The following is a 12,071-nucleotide window of genomic DNA, read 5'->3' as shown; positions in this document are numbered from 1 at the left end:
AAATGAGGTCCGGGAGTTAAAATAGCCCTGGCATCAAACTGATCATGCCAGTTGGGTTTGATACTCAGCCCACCCAAAACCCAGTTAAATACCCCCGCCCCTCCACATTTGTATGTCTAAGGTTTAAAGTATGATGTCATATGTAGCTTGAGTGAAGTAATCGTACATTAACCAACCCAAATAATAATAATAAAACGTATTTTCTAACACCCTGAGTAAAGTGCAGCATTGGTTGAAACCATTTAACTCTTGGCTTACCAGAGATCAAGAAATGAACAGCCACCAGAGTTATATCTTTAACACTGCTTTATTTTCCTAACTCAAGGATAATGTGGTTTCCAGAGTCTCTATCACAAATAGTACAATAATTGGGTTTCAGCATTACAACAGCATAGCATTAGCTGGGTTCAATGTATTGTGGCAGCACTCACTCAGTATTACAAATGCATAGCCTTATTTGGAATAAGCTTAATATAACATAGCATATAGCTCAGTTTTAGAATTACACTCTCAAGGTTTGAACAATGTGTGATCTCTTGTCGTATAATCAAACATAACCAGCAGCAATCACCTGCACATTGAGGTAAAGTTGAATCCTTTCCTACTATGATTTGGTTTTGTCTGTCCCGAGTTAGGCTGCCTATGTCCTTATACCGTTAATGAGTTCTCCACAATCTCAGGTCATGCCCGGTTCAACAGGCATCTCCTCTCTTTCTTCCTGTTTATCCTGTGCACATACTTCAAAGTTTACATTACAGCGTAGATTTTCTTAGTTCATTGAATTTGACATAAAATCCTAGGCCTCCCTAACTCTTTAACTTCCTGCAGCCTTACAACCTCCCTCCCCTGAACTCTCCATTCCTCTGACTCCAGGATCTTGCACATTCCCCCTCCCTTTGCCTCACCATTGGTGGCCTAGGCCCCATGGTCTGGAATTTCCTCTCTAAAACCTCCTGTCTATCCACTTCCCTCTCATCTTTAAGACCCTCCTTAAAACCGACCTCTTTGACTAAGATCTTGGTCACCTGTCCTAATGTCTCCTCCTTTGGCTCAGTGTTTGTTTTTTGCTTATGCCTCTGTTAAGTGCCTTGGGACATTTTTTTATGTTAAAGGTGCTATATTAACGCAAGGTGTTCATTGGCCTTGCATTTCTTATAACTCCAGAATTTATATTAGGGAATTAACATAAGAACATAAGAAATAGGAGCAGGAGTAGGCCAATTGGCCCCTCGAGCCTGCTCCGCCATTCAATAAGATCATGGCTGATCTGATCCTAACCTGAAATCTAAATTCATGTCCAATTTCCTGCCCGCTCCCCGTAACCCCCTAATTCCCTTTACTTCTAGGAAATTGTGTATTTCTGTTTTAAATTTATTTAATGATGTAGCTTCCACAGCTTCGTGGGGCAGCAAATTCCACAGACCTACTACCCTCTGAGTGAAGAAGTTTCTCCTCATCTCAGTTTTGAAAGAGCAGCCCCTTATTCTAAGATTATGCCCCCTAGTTTTAGTTTCACCATTATCTGGTAATAACCTCTCTCTCTGATCTGAACAGAGGTGAGTTCTCTGAACTTTTCTGAGTTTCTTTTCCCTTCAGCTTTAGTCCAATTCTCTGACGAGTCTTTCTTGTCTGACTTTAGCCTGAATAAACTGAGGCAAAAGGTATCTTTCTTTAGTCTTCTTTCTTGAACTACAAAAAGTGGTAAAGTTGTCTTTCTTTATATCAGAACATTAAAGGCATTCAAAGGAATCCCAGTGTCAGAATTTGGCCTTTTACTTATAAAATCACTTTCGGTCTTTGATACGTTATTGTTTTTTTTCCTGGTGTCACAAACTCTGGTCTCTTGATGGACATTTGTTGTTAAGGTGCTTTAGGGGACTAGTTTTCCAAATGTGTACTTCTAGTCTTGAGCCTTGTCCACTGGGAGTGAATATCGAGAAATCACAGGCAGGGTCCCCATGATATTCCATCTGTTCATTTCAAAATGAATATACAAAAATCGTGGCCCCCCACTGATAGCATGCATTCATAAAATTGACTCTACTTTGAACTGTGTAGAACACTCCTCAACACAATTCTAGATTCTATTCTTCCAAACTTGGGTTGGGTCTGTAATGTGAACTATATTATACTAGGTTGAAGTACTGGTGCTCATAGGTCTGATAGTGGCCGTGTCATCGGTGCGAGATATTGAAGTGCTGAATTAAGAATAAGTAGATTGCATCGCGGTAAAGCCTTTATCCTATAGCGTATCAGTAACAATACATAAGGGCCACTGCACTGAAGTGTCAGTTTAGACTATGTGCTCAAGTCTCTGGAGGTGGCCTTGAATCCATGACCTTCTGACTCAGAAGAGAGTGCTACCACTGAGCCAAGGCTGACACATAACACAGAGGTGTGGATCCAAGTTTAATTAAGGCTTTAGATTCCTGAGTTAACTGTATCTCCTGACTCCAACATTGTTGTCATAGGTTGTTTGCGGCCAGATTTGGTGTATTTCTTCACAGTCTTCTGACTGATGCAGCCAGTATCGCTGAAAACCTGCAGCAAGTTTCTCCTGAACTTCACTCCAGCAAAAGCATACAGGAATGGGTTGAGACAGCAGTGGAAATAGCCCAAATTGGATGTGATGGACATGGCGATGTCCAGCCTAAATTCAATGATACAGCTCCTAGCCATGACGCCCAACCTCTGCAGAGTGTCTATGAAGAGGACCACATTGTAAGGGACCCAGCAGATGAAGAAGGCAGCGACTACCATGACAATGACCTTCATGGCCCTACACTCCTTATTCTTTTGCATGCTGTGGGATCTGCGTAGGGTCTTGATGATCATGATGTAACAGTAGAACATTATTGTCACGGGGGCAAGGAAGCTGGTGATATGGTAGAAAAAACGCAAGCCCACCATCCAGGCCTTGGCATTATTTGCATCAAAATCATAGTGGCATAGCAAAGTGCCATTGGAATATTTTGCCCTCAGGTATATGAAATCAGGGATGGCTAAGAGGTGACATAAGAGCCAAACAACAAGGCAGCTAATGTGCACTGACCAAGACCCACGTTTGTTGTACATCTGGACTGCGTGCACAATGGAAAGGTAACGGTGAAAGCTTATGCAACCCAAAAGATAGATGCCGCTGTAAAAATTGATGTTGAACATTGCCCCTAGAAATTTGCAGGCGATTGACCCAAAGACCCAGCCCTTGACTGTCTCCACGGCCCAGAAGGGCAAACTGGCCACTAGGAGGACATCGGCGATAGCCAAGTGGAGAATATAGACATCGGTCATGGCCAACATCTGCCTGTTCCTCAAGAAAACGGCCACTGCCATTCCATTCCCAAGCAGTCCCACAAAGAAGATGGCAAGGTAGAAAATGGGAAGGAAGACTTTGTTAAATGATTTAACCTTGAAGGTGTCACAGTCACAGCAGGTGTCACTGAGGTGAACTGGATCGTAGCTGTTGTTTGGGAAATAATCCCAACTCAAGTTTGAGTCCAAGATGTCCTCAAGCTGAAAACCATCCAAGCTGAATTCCTGCAAGGAATAAACAACACTTATTATCAAGGTTAAAGGAAAAACTATGAGTGCTGGGAATCTGAAACAACAACAACAACTTGTATTTATATAGCGCCTTTAATGTAGCAAAACGTTACAAGGCGCTTCACAGGTTATCAAACAAAATTTGACATTGAGCCACATTAGGAGGTATTAGGATAGGTGACCAAAAGCTTGGTCAAAAAGGTAGGTTTTAAGGAACGTCCTAAAGAAGGAGAGAGAGGTTGATAGGTGGAGAGGTTTGGGGAGGGAATTCCAGAGCTTAGGGCCTAGGCAGCTGAAGGCATGGCCGCCAATGGTGGAGCAATTAAAATCGGGGATGCACAAGAGGCAAGAATTGGAGGAGTGCAGAGATCTCGGAGGGTTGTAGGGCTGGAGAAGGTTACAGAGATAGGGAGAAGCGAGGCCATGGAGGGATTTGGAAACAAGGATGAGAATCTTAAAATGAGGCACTCCCGGACCAGAAGCCAATGTAGGTCAATGAACGCAGGGGTGATGGGTGAACGGGACTTGGTGCGAGTTGGGATATGGGCAGCAAATAAGAATAACAATTGCTGGAAATGCCCATATGATCAGACAACGTCTGAAAGGGAGAAGATGGGTTAATATTTCAAGTGCGATGCGTCAACAGAATTGGCGAAGTCAGTCGTGCAGAACCCTTTTATGGATCTGTGCAAAACAAAGTGGGCAGAGGAGAACTACTGTTGGAGATCAAGGGGTATATTTGCCAATCAGTGTTGTTTTAGTAGAGTCACTTTCAATGAATTTGTACAAAGCACACATTAACACATTCAAATAGTGCAAACAGGAATCTAGTACGTGTCAAACATTCCTACCCAAACAGAGCTGTAGTATCCCTAAGAATTTTAGATATGCTAACTACTTTCATAAAGACACGGTTAATGAATTTTGAGTCCTTGAATAGATATTAAGATGCTAAAAGTGCAAAGATCTGTGGATTATACAACAGCGATCTCAGTAAGCATGTGTAAAGGCATTAGGAAGACAAAAGATGAGACAAATATGGCTGTAAAATAGAAGGGAAAGGACTGGAATGTAAATGTGAGAATCCAGCAGGAAAATGGAGGCAGCCTGAGGTTGCTAAAGTCCATGTTCAGACTACAGGATTAAAGAGTGTCCTGGAGGAAGAGTGTGAATTCCTGGCATGGGGCTACATACAGTGGGGACACATAGCAGGAATTCAGTGAATGCACCCTATGATTTTCCATCCAGTGGACGGTATATTGTGGGAGCGAAGGCCAGAATTCCTGATAATCACTTCCGCTCGACAGATTTTGTCAGGAGTGCAGATTTGTAAAATGACCCCTGATGTTTGCAGTAAGCTTGGTTGGAGTAGTGCCAGAGGCCAAAGACTGAAAGGCTAGAGTGAGAATGTTGAATAAAAAACTTATTATTCGGCACTTACTCTTAAAAAAAATACAGCAGTCAAGGATGTTGGAAACCAACATTGGAGCAAGAAAGCTTTAAGACTACACATACACAACGAAAGAAATAGCAGCCATATACTCACTGTAGCAAAGTTGTTAAAGGGGAACTGCATTCACGAGAGTGTGCTCGGGAAAATGACCTTATTTGGGGTGAAGCAAACAATTTTACAAAAGCCACTACTAACCCGTGACATCACATACAAGGGGCAGGATGCCGATTTTCAACAGGATTTAGGTTGTGTGTTTTGGTCTAGCCATAAACAATCCCACCTTTCTCCCTCTCTGGAGTCTCCCCCCTCCACTCAGATAAAGTCACAGGTTAATGGTGGTTAAAAGATAAATACAAACTGGCAACAAAATGTAATTTCTGTTCTTTTTTGTCAGTGACTTTGTAGCAATGCCTGTTACTTGCTTTATTGACATCAAGATATCCCACTGTCTCCTACTCTAACTCATTTTTTCCCTCCAAACTGTCGATTTTGACTTTTGGGAGAGCATCAGCTGGTCACCCGTAACCGCGGCGAAGAGGAGGCCGTGATTTTGAGACACCGGCCTAATTTAAGTGAGGTTGGTGAGCTGCAGGGCACCAAACGGGCATCCCGGTGCAGCTCACGTGGTTAAGGTTGGCCAATATTGGGCCACTTTGGCCACCATCAAGGTAAGTGAGTGGTTGGGGGTCGCAGTCGGGGAGAGGTGAGGGTTCCCGGGGCGACAGCAGCCCTGATTATTTTTGTGGGGCTCGGAGGAGCAATTTCACACTTACCTTGGCAGGGCCTCTTCACTGCAATCGTTTTGTGGAAATGATCACAGTGTGCACGGTGCACACTCCTTCCATTTCCAACCTAATATGGCAATCGGAGTCCTAGGATCCCAATTTGCATATTAAAATGGGCTTACCGTCTGAAACAGGTGGGTGCTTTGGGCACCCAGAAGTAGGCCCCGTTCAAAATGGCGCCAGCCTCTTCGTTGGTGTCATTGTGGTGGTAAGGCTACCAATGCCATTTTGTGGCGTTACCACCCCATTAACACCAAATGAAACAAGTGATAAAATCGGCCTCTTCAATTCCTTACTTCCCTCAGTCTTCCCTTCCTCCTAAATCCACAGGCTTTTAAAACCCAAGTTTGATGTCATCTAACCAACACTTATTGATTTACCTCATCTTCTCCCCATCTCTTTTCAAACTTGGTCATGTCCTGCACCATGGCCCTCAGCACTCAGGCTGCTCAGCAAAAGGAAAAGTTGCCAGACATTTGACTGGTTGCTAAGGTCTCTTAGTAAATATAAATAGAACCTTCCGAGCGTCACACTTATTAATGTTTAGGAACTGAAAAGGGAAGAAGACACTGAAAATAATGCAACTTCTTCACTGCGGTAAATGGAGTTTGACAGTTTCAGCGGTTGTGAGATTTCGAGATTATATAAGAATGCATGAAAACACAGAATAAAGAAAAGGCCAATCATCCCATTTCTTATGCAGATTCATACGACTTGCTCTTTCGTGGACTCTGCTAAACTATTTAATCTTCAATGGGAAAGTTCAGCAAAGCTTCTTCCACTTATTTTTCTGTTGCAATTGATCCATCAGCTGCATGAAGGTAAATGATGCTGAAACAGCTCAGCGAAACTAAGCCCCATGCATTCAAGATTTAGCTGGAAATAGTGAATGTAGAATATCGTCCCTCTTTGTTTACAATGTCACTCACACATTCTGGGGGTAATTTTGACTTCGGCCGCAAGTGTAAAATGGCCAATATCAAAACAGCCGCCCATTGAAGTCAGTGGAAATGAAAATGGAGAGAGATGTATAACGGGCGGGGTGGTGATCTGATATCGCCCGTTTTACACTATCACCCAAAGTCACAATTACCCCCATTGACCAGAGGAAAGCTTCCCCCAACAGTGGGTAAAAACTAAAATAGAGCAATAGAAATAATAACTGTAGTTACTAGGTGTTAAAGTACAAATCACAAAATAATCAGGGGACTTTATCGCTGATACTTGTTTTTAACAATTGTTCTTCACAAAATGCAAAATCTTGACCACACTTTTAACCCAGTGCTGGTAGTCCTATACTCACCTGTTGCACTTCCCTCCCCTTCCCCCTGCGCCGGAGTCCTGCGCTGCTGTGTTGACTGTGGCACTCCCTGCTGAGCCAAATCCTGTGCTCCCCATGTCAACTAATTCAATGAATTAGTGGGCAACAAGCAGGCTGGCAGTTACAGTTTTCATTTTTGTCTGTGAGCAATGGCAGGCAAGATCACCCAGTAACAATTAAAAGCTTTGATTCAGCAATAGGGTTGGAAAGGACAGTCAAAACGAACTTACCGTGTACACCCACTCAGTCTGGTCCATGTCTGGTATAATGCTGGCCTTTATACGGCTGGTTGGTATATATGCCGTACTTTATTTCTGTTTTTTTGCTCTTTCTGCCCTCTGACAACAGAGATTTGACACGCTGCTTGTCTGGGACAGCAAACAGGAAACAACTGTACCTCAGCCTTTGGTTTCAATAACACAGAGTTGATGAATGAACCGTTCCTGCAAGTAGGAAGTGGTCGAGGTACATATTTAGCTGATCAGGTGTCTGTTACAGGGATATCTCAGCGCTTCTTCCTGGTATTATAACTTTCAAAACCAGTCACCCCTCATTGAGGGAACCCCATTTTACTGCCGTGTGTTCCTTTGAGTCTTTGTTACCCATTTTTCTCCTGAAGGCACTGACTTGTGCTGCAGTACAATCCCATAGTCACTGGACACCCTCCAGAATGTGCAGCTGAAGAAAGAAAGAAAGATTTGCATTTATACAGCACCTTTCATGACCTCAGGACGTCCCAAAGCACTTTATAGCCAACGAAGTACTTTGGAAATGCAGTCACTGTTGTAATGTAGGAAACATGGCAACCAATTTGTGCACAGCAAGGTCCCACACACAGTAATGAGATAATGACCAGATAATCTGTTCTACATGATGTTGGTTATAGGATAAATATTGGCCAGGACACAGGGGAGAATCCCCATACACTTCTTCAAATAGTGCCAGGGGACGTTTCACGTCCACCTGAGAGGACAGAAGGGGGCCTCGGTTTAACATCTCATCTGAAAGATGCCACCTCCGACAGTGAAGCACTCCCTCAGCACTGCACTGAAGTGTCTGCCGGGATTATGTACTCAACTCCCTGGAGTGGGGCTCAAACCCACAACCTTCTGACTCAGAGGTGAGAATGCTACCACTGAGCCACAGCTGAAGGGTTAAATCTATTCTCATTGGAAAGAAAGAATGAGGCAGACCTGATCTAGGTTTTTAAAACAATCAGGAGAATCTCTGAGCTGTACGAATAGAGGGATTTAGTACAAAAATATATATTTTTTTCAAACCATATTTTATTTCATAAAATTTAAGGATCCACACAGTTCAATGTAAATGTACAATTACAATTCAAAACAATACAATACAGATTGTACACACTGCGATCCCGTCATTCCAATACAAGACACAGTAGATATCTTCTAATACATTCTGTACGAAATAAGGTGGGGTGACCTTACACGGTGGCCTTTCCCCATAGAGCCTTTGCGTAGGCCGCACCTCGCTTCAGTGCGTCCCGCAGCACTTACTCCTGGACCTTGGAATGTGCCAGTCGGCAACACTCGGTCGTGGATAGCTCCTTCAGCTGGAAGACCAGCAGGTTTCAGGCGGACCAAAGGGCCTCCTTCACCGAGTTAATGGTCTTCCAGCCGCAGGTGATATCTGTCTCAGCGTGCGTCCCGGGGGACAGCCTGTAGAGCACAGCGTCCTGTCTAACCGAACCGTTGGGGATGAACCTGGACAGATACCAACGCATCTCGCTCCACTCTCTGTGCAAAGGGACAGTCCATCAGGAGATGGACGACGGTCTCGAGGGCAGCTCATGGTGGTGTTGAGATTCCGTGCGTGTTGAAAGGACCGCACTAGAAGGGCCTTTCTCACCTCCATCCAGGCTACATCCTGGTGCCTCTTGGTCAGTTCTGGTGACGAGACATTCTGCCAAATGGCATCGACCATCTGGTTGGGGAACTGCCCGATTGGAACTACCTTCTCCTTTCTCTGTAGGACCCCCAGAACGTTCCATGCCAACCACTGTCTGACGGCATTGTGGTCGAAGGGGTTCCTCTTCAGGAACTTCTCCACCTGGGACAGATAGCGGGGTACGGTCCAGCTGGACGGAATGTTCTGTGTCTGTTCAGCCAGTTTGGCCAGACTCAACCTTCTCAGTGTGGTGGGCAGGTAGAAACTCAACACGTAGTGGCACTTGGTGTTTACACACATCCTGAGGCAGCCACACACAAAGGTGGCCATCAGGATTAGGGCAGCATTGGGGACGCCCTTCCCCCTTTTGTCTCGGGGCTTGTACATGGTGACTCTGCGGACATGGTCCATCATGGACCTCCAGACAAAGTGGAAGATGGCTCGGGTGACTGTGGTGCCGGTGTGGCAGGGAATGGGCCAGACCTTGGCCACATAGAGCAACAACGAGAGCACCTCACACCTTATCACCAGGTTCCTGCCAGCCATGGAGAGGGACCGCCCCCCTCCACACATACCAAGCTTCTGTTTGGCCTTGGTGACCCGTTCCTCCCAGTTCTTGGTACTGGCCTGGGACCCCCCCCAAACCAGATACCCAGCACCCACAGATAGTCGGCCCTGACGGTGAAGGGGACAAAGGATTGGGTCTCCCACCTGCCAAAGTGGGCCCCAAGGCCAGCTCATACTGGTCGCAGATGCCCATCAGTCTGTGGACCGACCGCTGATCGAAACAAGTGATGGTGACATAGTCCATGTACAGGAAGGCCTTAACCTGAGAACCTCCGCTGCCTGGGATTTTCACTCCCCTGATGCCTTGGTCCTTCCTGAAGGACATGACAAACGGCTCAATACAACACACAAACAAGACCGCAAAGAGAGTTCAGCGAGAGGATGATAATTTTTTTTTCAAAAAATATACTTTATTCATAAAATTTGCAGCAATACATACAATATAGTTGTCATATCACATTCCAAACATACAAAATACAGATTATACAATTTGCAGGTTACGTCAAGTACAGTTCAATGAACACATTGGACATAATTACAATCCATGACAGTCTAGGGTGCCTCATTACAGATTATTGATTACAGATTCATTACAGGTACATTACAGATTCATTACAGGTACATTACATCAATTTGAATTTTATGTTCTGCCCGAGGGGTTTTTCCCTGATTGCAGCCCCTCGGTATAAAATGGCAGGAAGGCTCCAAACAGTTGCCTTTCTCCACAGAGCCTTTGCGGTGGCCGCACCCAGTCTCAGTGCGTCCCTCAGCACGTAATCCTGGACCTTGGAATGTGCCAGTCTGCAACACTCGGTCGAGGACAGCTCCTTGCACTGGAAGACCAGCAAGTTTCGGGCAGACCAAAGGGCGTCTTTCACCGAGTTGATGGTCTTCCAGCAGCAGTTGATGTCCGTCTCGGTGTGCGTCCCCGGGAACAGCCCGTAGAGCACAGAAACCTGTGTTACGGAACTGCTCGGGACGAACCAGGACAGATACCACTGCATCTCTCTCCAGACCTTCTTTGCAAAGGCACATTCCAGAAGGAGGTGGGTGATGGTGTCGTCTCCACCGCAGCCTCCTCTGGGACAGCGCGCGGTAGCGCTGAGAGTCCGGGAGTGCATGAAGGATCTGACGGGAAGGGCCCTTCTCACCACCAGCCAAGCTAGGTCTTGGTGCTTGTTTGAAAGCTCTGGCGATGAGGCGTTCTGCCAAATGACATTGATAGTCTGCTCAGGGAAACAACCGACAGGATCCACCATCTCCTTTTCCCGCAGGGTCTCGAGGATGTTACGTGCGGACCACTTGCTGATCGCCTTGTGGTCAAAGGTGTTTTTTTGCATAAACTTTTCGACGAAGGAAAGGTGGGGCGGAACGGTCCAACTGGACAGAGTGTTCCGTGGCAGCGTGACCAGGCCCATCCTTCTCAACACCGGGGACAGGTAGAACCTCAGCACGTAGTGACACTTTGTGTTTGTGTACTGAGGGTCTATGCACAGCTTGATGCAGCCGCACACAAAGGTGGCCATCAGGATGATAATGCTCAGGTGACTGTCGCGGCGTAGGAGCCAGGTATGATCCAGACCTGTGCCAAGTACAGCAACACCGAGAGCACCTCGCACCTGATGACCAGGCTCTTGCCTACGATCAAGAGGGATCGTCGATCCCACAGTCCCAGTTTCTGCTTGACCTTGGCAATACGCTCCTTCCAGTTTTTGGTGCACGACCCGGCCCCCCCGAACCAGATCCCCAGCACCTTTAGGTAATTCAACCTGACGGTGAAGGGACAAAGGATCGGTCGGTCCAGTTCCCAAAGAACATGGCCTCGCTCTTGCTACGATTTACCCTGGCCCCCGAGGCCAGTTCGAACTGGTCGCAGATGCTCATCAATCTGCGGACGGACAGCTGATCCGAGAAAAGACGGTGACGTCGTCCATGTACAGGGAGGCCTTGACCTGAGTACCTCCGCTGCCTGGGATCGTCACCCCTCTTATGCCCGCATCCCTCCTGATGGACTCGGCAAAGGGTTCGATGCAGCACACGAACAAGACGGAGGAGAGAGGACAGCCCTGCCTGACTCCAGATTTGATCGGAAAGCTTTCTGATTCCCACCCGTTGATTGAAACGGCGCTACTAATAATGATAATAGATGAACCAAGGGAGATGATTACAAAATAAGGCAGCTGGGAATCTCTCACCTCTATCCACCTCCTTCTGTTTCTTGTCTTTATGGAAGCGATTTTAACCCACTCTGCCCGGTTAGATCTGGGTGGCCAAGCAGTTAATATCATCTCCACTCCATTCCTGTTCGCTGCTACCTTAACTGGGCCCTTTATTTAGGCGACCGAGGCGCCCGCCTGACTCAGATGGGAGCCTCATTAATGCATGCAAATCGGGGTCCTATGATGTCATTAGGACTCCGATAGCATTTTAACTGCAGACCGAGCGGGCACTCGCTGTGGCCGCCTTGCTCAGCGAATCCTGGCCTGCAGGA

The 12,071-nt window shown here is 46.1% G+C and overlaps 1 protein-coding gene across 1 annotated transcript; it reads right to left on the bottom strand.

Annotated features, from left to right (window-relative positions):
• Positions 1 to 305: 305 nt before the first annotated feature.
• LOC137301146 (C-X-C chemokine receptor type 3-like) lies at positions 306 to 7,471 on the bottom strand. The gene is made up of 2 exons (XM_067970593.1): positions 7,333 to 7,471; positions 306 to 3,537 (listed from the first exon to the last, which is right to left on the bottom strand). Exons 1-2 carry the CDS (start codon positions 7,357 to 7,359, stop codon positions 2,422 to 2,424), a joined length of 1,143 nt encoding a protein of 380 aa, XP_067826694.1. The 5' UTR covers positions 7,360 to 7,471; the 3' UTR covers positions 306 to 2,421.
• Between the last annotated feature and the right edge of the window lie 4,600 nt (positions 7,472 to 12,071).

The sequence above is a fragment of the Heptranchias perlo genome, chromosome 32 (genome assembly GCF_035084215.1).
Source record: "Heptranchias perlo isolate sHepPer1 chromosome 32, sHepPer1.hap1, whole genome shotgun sequence".
In the NCBI taxonomy this organism is placed as follows: domain Eukaryota; kingdom Metazoa; phylum Chordata; class Chondrichthyes; order Hexanchiformes; family Hexanchidae; genus Heptranchias; species Heptranchias perlo.
Note: the sequence above shows the minus strand (reverse complement) of the source record. Positions and strands in the feature narration are given on the sequence as shown.

What these genes read in the sequence shown, in the direction of transcription:
- LOC137301146 (XM_067970593.1), bottom strand. Translation starts at nt 7,359, where the DNA reads ATGGACCAGACTGAGTGGGTGTACACG. An exon ending in AGACTGAGTGGGTGTACACG is followed by an intron (nt 3,538 to 7,332) that starts GTAAGTTCGTTT and finishes TATTCCTTGCAG; the next exon opens with GAATTCAGCTTGGATGGTTT.